Below are 11,108 nucleotides of genomic sequence, written 5' to 3'. Positions count from 1 at the left end.
ACAATCTTATCATTTTATCTCCCTAGAAGCCTTACTATGATAGAGCATATACTAAAAACCTAAAGGCTAGCACATAGGTGTATGAAAGAAAGCCAATAGTTGGTGTCTTTTGCAATTCTAAATACATGTCATCCATCTACTATGTGTTTCACTAATATGTTGGGTTTCTCAAAATTCTTAGATATAGTGAAAATGATAATTTAATTTTTTTTTCAAAAGTTCAAGGATCTCATTAGATAATCTAAGGTTGTTTATGATTTTTGTTAAGATTACTTAATGATTAGATCTTTTTTTAAGGTTTGATCAACTTTTTCTAGGTTGGATTGTCGCAAATTACAAGTCATTCAAGTGTCCAACCTCTAATTATAATCCATATAAACCACAAGTAAGAAATATCCTAAAATCAATTTGGAAGAGAAAGATCATTATGCCTTTGAATGCGAGCTCTTTCTTTTTGTGTTTTAAGTGTTTTTATATCGAATATTCTATATGGTAGCTTTCTATCTGACCACATCATATCTTCATCAAAAAATATAAGGCAAATATAAGGCATAATAGTTTATTATAAGGAAACCTAATAACCCTATAAATGGAAAAATATCACTTTTCCACCTAAAAAACTATTACGTATATTATTTCAGAATAATGTTAGAAATTTACTTAATCAAGTCTCTATTTAATTTTTTTAGGTCTAGAATTTTAATCTCTTATACTAATTACATTTTAGTCCTCAATTTCTAAAACTTATTTACAATAAAGTCACATTTGATCAATCATCTCTTAATGTATATGACCCATTGGGTTCTCTAATAGTTTGGTCAAAATATAAATCACAATCTTAAATAAAATAGGATTAAATAAATTAAACAATTTACTTTATTGTCAATTTAATAAATTGATTGATTTATATTTCAGGATCAAGTACAATGTCTAGCAACATATTATCATCCCTCAAATATTAGAAAAGTCATGTGTGATTTAACTTAACTTTTGAGTGACTAGTGTCTCAGTATAATTATTATCACTTCATCAAAAGTATTTCGGTTTAGACATTATAATATAAAATGTGTATGCTCTGTCAAATCATGTTTATTCTTAACACCATAGTCATTAATTCTATAAATAATATTTGAAAATCTTTTTAAATCTCATTCCACCTTACACAAGAATTTCACGAATAATATTATTTAAGAACATCTGAAACATTTTTTTCTAATGTATTTATGGTGATGAATCCTCTCTTGATCACTCAAATACCTCCATATAGTTCATGTTATATCTTATATTTTCTTATTTATTACCTTTTATTAGCACAACATATAGTTAAGATCAAAGTATAATATTTTCTATATAAGATAACTTAGTGATCTTAAGTCTAAGAATCACTTACACAACTATCATATGAGCTTTTCCATAAACACAAGTGATCTCTATATATGAGATTTTCATATGAATCAGTTCAGTGTACATGTCATCTGACAAGTACCTACATATTAGTTTTATATATCCTTTATAAATCAACTTATGAGAAAATATGTTTTCTTTCATAAAAAAATAACAACATAATATGTATGAGTTCACAATAAAAAGGAATTTATAAAGTTTGACTTCCCTATGTTAAATGTCAAAACCCATTTCTAAGTTATTCCCCTAAATTTACCTTTTTTCCTTTTTAAAATAAAAATAAAAATTAATAATAATAGCAAGAAGACTGTTGATGAGGAAAAGGCTGGTTGAGGAAGGATTTCAAATATGCATAAAATCAAGCAGCAATTTTAGACAAAGTCGGAAGCCTAATCGAACCCCGTTGTTCCCAAAACTAGAGAGACAATGCAAATTCAAGATCAAATTAAATAAAACGACGCATTTTGACCAAAACAACATTATTTTTTACCTAAACAGTAAAAAAAGGAACCTGATGACATGTCTTCTGGTTACTATTCATCTTCTTCATCATTTTTTTTTCACTTAAAAGCTTCTTGGATGGCTATATTTTCAAAGCATTTAATGCTTCATCTCTCAACCAAACCAGACAATATACACCACTATAATGGCCTGACACTTGACCATACCCCGGTATGGTTCTTTGTGGCCGATTGACACCACAGCGGCATCGGCGCCACCCTAAAATAGCCAATTCGGACAGCCTTGAGTTGTCAAAATCTGACAGTTAATAATGGTAACTTTGAATCAACGGGTGTGATCCTTCTGGTTTGAATCAAGGGCCAATATTTGGCACCAGTAAAGATAAAATGTCCCTCTTCCCTTATAAATATGTGTGGATTCCGTGTCTTAGAAGAAAGAAATTGGAAGCAAAAGTCTGGGAAAAAAAAACCCTATCATCCCCCCTGTTTCTTTTGTTTTTCTCTCCTTACTAGCTTTCTCCCACTTTCTCTGCCATGTCTCCACCGCTTTTGTTGTAACCAACCACACGTCGATCTTCTCTGCACTGTCAGCTAGCCACAACCTACGCCAGGTAATGTACTTCTTCCTTTTTGGTTGCAAAAAATTGCAGTCATTTGCATGCAGAACAAGAACCTGTTCTCCATGCAAATGGAAGATTAATTAACATGGTTGTTGGGTCAAGCCAACAACCATATGGGTTGTGGTTTGACCCGTTCCAGCCCAGCCTGGATGGTTGGGCTGGGTCCAGCCCAAACAAAAAAAAAGCTTATTGGGCCATCAGTCGGCCCAACCTAACCGAGCTGGACCCATTTCAGCCCAGCCCATATGGTTGGCCAGGTCCAGCCCGCTTCACAAAAAAAAGGGAGGCTAGGTCTGTTGGGCCACATGTCGGCCCAACCCGACCCGATTGGGTCCAGCCCATTTAATAAATAAATAATATTAAAATATTAAAATAAATATATATAAAAAAATTCAAATTTTCAAAAGGGCATTTTAAAAATATTTGTGGGTCCCTTCATATGTTTTTTCAACAATTTTGCATAATATTGGGTTGTAGACTTACATTGTAAGATACGGACCTAGTATTAAAAATACAGAGTTTCTTCTGAAACTTCAAAAAAAATTAAAAACAAAATTCCATTTTAAAAAAATATTTTTTTTCATGCATACACCCAAATCCTAGAAGTTTTCCAAGCATATCTTCATAAAAAAACAAAAAAACAAAATTGTATATTTCTCATGTTTTAAAATGTAAAATGGATATCATAACCAATTTATAATTATCCATTAAAGTTTAGCCAAAATATCAAAAATCCTTCACTAATGATTTTTTTCACTATATATTTAAAGTGTTAGGATTTAGCTATAGATTTTAATATACACCCTCAAATATTAAAAATACAAAAAAAAAAGTAAATGTGATGCTAAAATTTAGCTCTTAGAACGGTTAAGATTTAAACTGAATAAGGTAAAGATTTCCTCATAAAGGGAGATCTGCCTTAAACCTTAGACAAGATCAACGGACAAGAACACAACTTAGAATAACAATCAAATAATAACGCAGCTTACTTTAGGTATGGTGCACTAGAGGTGATGTGTCTTTTCATTGCACAATCAGCCCTTTACCCGGACTCTTGCAGACTATAGGTTTCCTAGTAACCATAATACTAGGTGGCAACTCTTGAACTCATAATCATAATTTTATGATTATCCTCAAACCTTTTTTTTAACTCACACATCTCATGAGGCAGACCCGTCATCTCCGATGCTGCGTGCGTCGCGACATTAAGCATATAGCACATAAATCAATAGAAGAAAAATAGATGTGAGTGAAGGTACTCTTTATTTTCAACTACTCTAATCAATGTTCAATCTTAACAAACCATCGACCAGAAATATTTAAGAGCAATGCTTTGATACAATAAAAATCTCATAATTATAACAGCTTTATAATTTTTTTTACAAAGTATTTTTGTTCCAAAAACTTTATATTTATAATAGACTCATTAATCAAACATCAATAAATATTAAAGATAAAGGATGCTTTTAATAATAATAATAATAATAATAATAATAATGTTTTTATATGAAAAAGGTCAATGCCACATGTAACCAACTAATTGAGTACATGACATATACATTAACAATCTCTCACTTGCAATAAAATCAATTACTCATGTATCAAATCCCATATCACACCATATGGCAATAATGCTTTTGTTACAATAGTAGCTTAGTAAAAGAATCTATAAGATTATCTTTACATCTTTTTTATGATTCTTTAATCAAATGGAATAGTCTAAGTACATGTTCTGATCATTAGTAAGACCTTGATTCCTTGGCTTATGCAATAGCTTTGTTCACAATATAGAGATACTAGATCAATAATGCTAGAAACCATACCTAGTTCATAGAGGGGTTTTTATGGAAAAGATAAGGTTAGGGATTTTATATGGGAGAGATAAGATTAGGTTTTTTGTGTGGTGGCTCCAATTATCTTCAATTTACTTATCTATTTATAGCCCGTAAATTTATCATCTTTTTTATAGTTACTTGGTTCCCAAGTAACTCAATTTTATTTTTGCCCCTCATTTCTCTTATTTTACACTTTAGCCCACTTGACTTTCATCATTTTCCTTTCTTAATTACTTGGTCCCCAAGTAACTTTATTTTATCTTGATCCCTCGTTTTTCTTGTTGCACTTTAGATCCATGTCCATTTTTCCCTCTATTTTGAATTTTTTTATATTTTGATTTTAAAAAAAAATGCTATCATCAATTCGATAAGAAAAGTAATTAAGAAATACAAAATGGAAGTGAATGCATTAAAAACATATTTTTATAAATTTGATTTTTTCAAAAAGACATCAACGAGAGAAAAATAATTGAAAAACACACAAAAAAAAAGCATGTAAACAACCAATATGCATTGAAAACATCTTTTTTTTAATCTTTTACTTTTTTTGGAAAATGTTTTGGAATTAGAGGACAAAACTTGGATTATGACATTAATATATAAGCAATCTATATGTCATAAATATAGAATATATTTTAAATTGCATCCTGGATAGATAGATGTATAGATAGATTGATACATATAGATATAGAAGTTAGATAGTTTGATAGTGAGCCTATTAATACAAAATATGTATAAGATTTCTAGATTGTTTGGAAACGTGGTGGCACCCGCGTTTCTAAAAAAAATTTAAAAAAAAATTTAGCTAAAAATTAATTTTTTATATATGTATTTTGGATTGTTTTGATGTATTGATTTCAAAAATAAATTTAAAAAAATAAAAAGATATTATTTTAATGCATTTCAGCATAAAAGACACTTTGAAAAAAACTGCAACCACGTACCTTTCATCTGACATGATATCTAGAAGTGATGTTATATGAACAAACTTTTTTAAATTTTTATACAAACAAACGTGACAATGACTTTTTCCATGAATTACAAATTGGTGACGACGTCATTTTATATGAGAATTGAGTATTAAAAGTTTGTTTGCAAATCAATTCATTCATGTTTATCTACATTGCTAATTAGCATTTTCATATTTTGTATAGGTATAGATTGGCTTATAGATAGATTAATTGATTGATAGATGAATGAACTATTGAGATTGTAAACATTAATTTGGTATTGTGGTAATATATTAAAATTATGTTTTTTTAATAAATTATTTTTAATATTAATGTGTTAAAATGATTAAAAAATATCTAAATTTTTTTATATAAAAAATAATTTGAAACTATGCAGTGCAAAAAAGAACTATTAATTTGGTCGGTTATTATACTGAATTTATTTCGGCAATTACAATCTAACCCTCCATAGCTAGCCATTTTATTTTTTTATTTTTGTCTATTAATTCAACGAGTCAAGCTTTGACGGTGGACCCAATTTTCTTAAAAAATCACTTTTTAGTATCTTGAGTTGAAATGTTCACATATAATAAAACTTTCAATATACTTTAAAAAAAATTTAAAATTTTTGAAAGTCATAATCATTTTTTATAAATTTTCTTAAAAAACAAATATTTAATAAAAGTGTGAGTAGTAGAAAAAAGAATTGGAAAATAAGCTAAGGGTGACTTTTTCCATAAATGTTTTTTATTTATTGGAATTAACAATACATGGAGTCCAAAATAGAATAATAATAATAATAATATCTTTATATATTATTTTTAAATAAAAATTTTCTTTTTAAAGAAAAGGAAGTTAATATTGGTTACAAATTAAAATCAAAAGATGCAAATTAATTTATCATATAAAAAAAGGGAAAGAAATAAACAGCATGTGTTTTTCTAGAGAAATTTCATGGTAATTAGATAAAATATATATATATATATATATATATATAAAAGGAAAAAAACAATCCTACGTAAAATTATATTATATTATCTCTCTTCTTTTTATTTATTTATTTCTTAAATAATATCTCACAATTCCATATAAAATTTTCAGGCTCTTTTATTTTAATTAATGTGTATATTCGAGCCAACTTGTATATATTTCAACTAATTTATGGATCCAAAAATTAACGATGTTTTTATGTTTTTGTAAATTTGCAATAACTTTAAAATTTATAAGATTTAAACTATATAAAAAAATAAATTTAACTAATTAAATTACATCTCTTTTTTGTTTTTTGTTTTTGAAAATAAGGCGTTTTGGTTGTGTGTTATGACTCCGCGTATTTCTAGAGAAATTTCATGGTAATTAGATAAAAATATATATATAAATAAAAAAAAATCCTACGTAAAGTTATATTATCTCTCTTTTTTTATTTTTTTATTTCTTAAATAATATCTCATAATTCTATATAAAATTTTTAGGCTTTTTTATTTTAATTAATATATATATTTAAACCAACTTGTATATTTATGTAAATCTTCAATTACTTTAAAATTTATAAAAAACTCATGATTCACAGGGAAAAAAAAAATTGACTAATTAAGTTACACCTTTTTCACGTTTAAAAAAAAAAAATTCAGGCGTTTCTGTTGTGTGTTATGAATCCGCGTATATTAACTTTCATTTTCTCTATTTGTATAATAACCTAACCTAGAACTTGAAGGAACAAAAACAAAAGAAATATGGATGTTGAAGACCCACAAAAATTAGCAACAGAAAAAACTCCAAACCCTAACACCGAAGACGATCTAGAAGAAGGAGAGATCGTTGCAGGAGGAGATGACGACTCATCGTTAAAGAAATCAGTTTCTTTACCATACCAGCCTCACCCACTTGAACATCAATGGACTTTCTGGTTCGATAATCCATCTGCCAAATCCAAACAAGCCAGTTGGGGTAGCAGCCTGCGCTCCATCTTCACTTTTTCTACTATTGAGGAGTTTTGGAGGTTGCGCCTTTTTTCCTTTGTGTGGTTCTTGATTTTCTTGCCTTGTTCTCTTGATCTTTGATGGGAAATTGCCTTTGTTTTTTCTTAAGAATAATTTATCTTTTTTTTTGGGTTTTACAAGAAATCGGTAATGCAAGCTATAGATCTGAAAATTCACGTATACCTAGAGAAAGTTGCTATCCTATGATTTTAATGTTGATTGCGTCAATTATGCACGTCGTTATTGCTTTCTTTGTGATTAATGTGAAGGTTTTTTAATGAAATGTTTTTCTGTGTAATTGTAGTAAACTCATGTTACTATAGAAAGTTGTTATCTTTTGTTGTTGGCTTCTTACGTCTTTGGTTAAAGTTGGCAGCTTGAATTGTGATTTTTTATTTTCTTTGTGAATGAGTACTAGCAGTTTCTTCAGTGATTTAATGGAAATTAGTTTTGATTAATGCGTTGACAATATATATTGTGTGGTTCATTCAGTGTTTACAACAATATACATCACCCGAGCAAGCTGGCTGTTGGAGCAGACTTTCATTGCTTCAAAGATAAAATTGAGCCAAAATGGGAGGACCCTATTTGTGCTAATGGAGGGAAGTGGAGTGTAACTCTTAGTAAAGGAAAATCTGATACTTTTTGGTTGAATACGGTATGTTTCAATGTTGTTCAGATGGCAGTATCTGACTGCAGTTTTATGTTGCTGCTTATTTTGTTTATACACTTGTTTTTTTTGTTAGTTGTTGGCATTGATTGGAGAGCAGTTTGATCATGGAGATGAAATTTGTGGAGCAGTGGTCAGTGTGAGGGCTAGGCAGGAAAAGATTGCTATCTGGACTAAGAATGCTTCAAATGAAACTGCTCAGGTAGTGCTATTGAAAAGAAAGGAGGATTATATATATATATATTGGATTGTTTGCTTTGGATCGTAAATTGCAATGATTTGCATTCTTCATGGACATAGTATAGAACTGGAAACTTTTTCATTCTTGTGGATACTGTTACAGATTGTCACTTCTTAGATTCTTTCTCCTTGGATAAGTGTTGCACCATCATCCATTACTTTTGAGCATGGTATTCCTTATTTTTCATGTACACTCCCATTGGTTTCCAATTAGACAAAGGAAACAAAATCACATGTAGGAAGAATTCTGTTTGAAGATGGCAGTTACTAGGACCTTTGTGTGTCTCTTTGTGGTCTGCACTAATGACAATAAATCAAAGCTAGAACTAAACCGGCTTAGGAGGAAACTTAGCATCATCTTCTAGAATATTTTTCCTGATAATGACATTTCCATTAAGATGCAGCTGTAGTTGTTTATCATCATGAACTAGTCAGTGGCTTGGGGATAAAAGCATATGAATCTAAAGCTGTAACCCTCTATATTGGTGCTTTCAAGTTAGGAAATAAATTTGCATCAAGTGTCTCTCGTATTAATCCAACAATTGTGAGAGCTATGACTTGCTCATTGGTGTATGTAGTGCTAAATAGTTTGGGCATCACAAGGCCTAGATGCTATTACATGTTAGAGCATGTAGGTGCTGGGTCTCATTTATTGCTCTAATCCTGCATCATATTTTGATTGCTTATAGTCTAGGTAGTGATTGGCTTTTGCATACATAACCTTTTTAATGAAGGTTGGCCATAAGTCACCAAATGGTTATCTCCACATTTCATTTGGTTACATATGGATTTTCATTTGCATCCATTAAAGAGGCGCATAAAAAAGTCCTGGCCGGTCAAAAGTCCAATTCCTTTGCAAACGAAGTTCAGAATCAACAAGGTTGGAATCAAAGGGGATGTACAACTGGCACCACTTGATGAATGTAGCCTGGACCTGTCATATTCAGCTTTCTAATGAATAGAACAAGTTGAGCCTCATAATAGCTGTGTCATCTTTGAACAATGTCAAATCTATCATATTGCTTGTAAGGGCGTTAAACTTGTTTACTTCATTCAGCCATCTGCAGCAGATTGTAAAAATAGTAGCAGCTACTGTGCTGGAAAACTTTGAATTTATTCGAGAAATAAACCAAATGCTGAATGGTGAAACAGAATGAGTTGTTTTCAAAGCTATGGAACTTGGAGGGTTATGGATTAAGATAAAGTCAATTAATCTCCTTGAGATTTCTGATCGGGTGAATTGATGAACTGCCATTTTGCAGGTGAGCATTGGAAAACAGTGGAAGGAGTTTCTCGATTACAATGAGACTATTGGGTTCATATTCCATGTAAGGACTTTGCTTTTTATGCATGTATATTGTCAGATACCAACTGCTTTTAGTTGTTTTGCATGGTGGAGGATATTGAGTTTATGTTTTGAACTGTGTTTTCAGGATGATGCGAAGAAAGACAGAAATGCCAAGAATCGCTACTCAGTATGACTTGTAGAGTCTATTCTTGAAAGGTTCATGTTAGGCGGATGCTTCGTAATGCAGGACTCGGCATGGTAGAAGTTTAGATGCATATTAGGGTTCTGGAACTTTTGATTGACTTTTTGTGTTTGCCTGGTCTGCTATAATTTTAGTTGTACAACACCAGCATCATCTTCTTCTTTCTTTTTATTATTGTTTTATGTTTTGAGTTGATTTTCTGGTCTTTGAATCCGAAATGATTGGTTATCTTGGAAATTGTGAACGCGCATGAACTGCCCAGTTTGTGAGTGAACATGTTAGGAACTTGTAATCCCAAGTTTGACCTAATACAACTGTTTCTGCTGTTGCACGCACAATCATCACCAAGCTCGCCTACAAGCCTGATGAGCAATGGCAAATGAAATGAAATGAAAAAAAAAAAAGGGAACTCCTCACAACTTACTTTGCGAGGTTCAACGAGTAAAACAGAAGTTATGGGATATAAATGTTTGTGCTGTTTTGGAGCGAGCAGTTGCACCTTAAATGATAACTAATAGAAACCTGCATTTTTACTGTCAATAGGTTCTGCTCATGATCTCTGTCTGTTCATGGATCTACGAAAACAAGATTGTTGTTGTTCTACCTCTACCATGTGTTAAATGTCTTAATTACTCTATAATTTTAACTTCTATTGATTTCCTTTTAAAAAAAGTAACAAGAAGAGACTAAAAACACTACACACAAAAAAAAAAAAAAAAAAAAAAAAAAAAAAAAAAAACAATATTTTTACGGTTCTATTTTATCTTTGCATTTGGTTCAAATTTTTTATTTTATAACATATATTTTAGAGGATCGGACTTGCCAAATAGTGATTAATATCTATAATTATTAATTTTTTTAGTTCCTAATATATACCTTTAATATTGACGTTTAATACATCACAATATTAAAATACTAGTAATAATTTATGATTTATAATAAATTACATTTGGGACCCGAAAAAATTAGAACCATGATTGATTAACTTATTCATTAATTCTACAAAATCTACTAATTTAATATTAAGTTTGTTAGAACAAAAATTACATGATTTGTAAGTTTAGAAAATAATTAATATTTATGTAAAATCTCCTATTTTTCTTGTATATTCTCATTTAAAAAAAAATACAAAGAAGATTGATTTTAAATTGAATTATTTTTTATATTGTAATAATAGAAGAAATATATTTAATCAAGCTATTTTATCCATTATCAGGTAGTTGTCCACGTGTTGCCGTGAAAAACTTTTTGGAGCTGACCTGGTATGATCTTATCGACTTGACAAGTCCACTTGCTGCTCGAACAGCCTAGCCAAAACTTAATTTAACTTCTTATAAAAAATTAAAACGACATCATTATGACCTTTGTTTTTAATATTAAACAGTGATATTTTGGATTGACTTGATTTAACTTGGGTTAACTTGTTTGATTTGCTACTTAGATTATAGACCCAACCAAA

The 11,108-nt window shown here is 30.0% G+C and overlaps 1 protein-coding gene across 1 annotated transcript; it reads left to right on the top strand.

Moving 5' to 3' along the window:
* The first annotated feature begins 6,930 nt into the window (after positions 1–6,930).
* Positions 6,931–9,987, top strand: LOC7471841 (eukaryotic translation initiation factor 4E-2). The gene is made up of 5 exons (XM_002316710.4): positions 6,931–7,269; positions 7,742–7,907; positions 7,996–8,121; positions 9,422–9,487; positions 9,593–9,987. Exons 1-5 carry the CDS (start codon positions 7,004–7,006, stop codon positions 9,638–9,640), a joined length of 672 nt encoding a protein of 223 aa, XP_002316746.1. The 5' UTR covers positions 6,931–7,003; the 3' UTR covers positions 9,641–9,987.
* The last annotated feature ends 1,121 nt before the right edge of the window (positions 9,988–11,108 follow it).

The sequence above is a fragment of the Populus trichocarpa genome, chromosome 11 (assembly GCF_000002775.5).
Source record: "Populus trichocarpa isolate Nisqually-1 chromosome 11, P.trichocarpa_v4.1, whole genome shotgun sequence".
NCBI classification, from domain to species: Eukaryota; Viridiplantae; Streptophyta; class Magnoliopsida; order Malpighiales; family Salicaceae; genus Populus; species Populus trichocarpa.
The sequence above is the reverse complement of the archived record's forward strand: the minus strand, read 5'-3'. Positions and strand labels throughout refer to the sequence as shown.

Excerpts from the sequence above, each read along its gene's own strand:
- LOC7471841 (XM_002316710.4), top strand. The coding sequence starts at position 7,004 with ATGGATGTTGAAGACCCACAAAAATTAGCAACAGAAAAAACTCCAAAC. Across the intron at positions 7,270-7,741 it reads ACTATTGAGGAGTTTTGGAG|TGTTTACAACAATATACATC; the intron begins GTTGCGCCTTTT and ends TGGTTCATTCAG. Across the intron at positions 9,488-9,592 it reads CTATTGGGTTCATATTCCAT|GATGATGCGAAGAAAGACAG; the intron begins GTAAGGACTTTG and ends CTGTGTTTTCAG.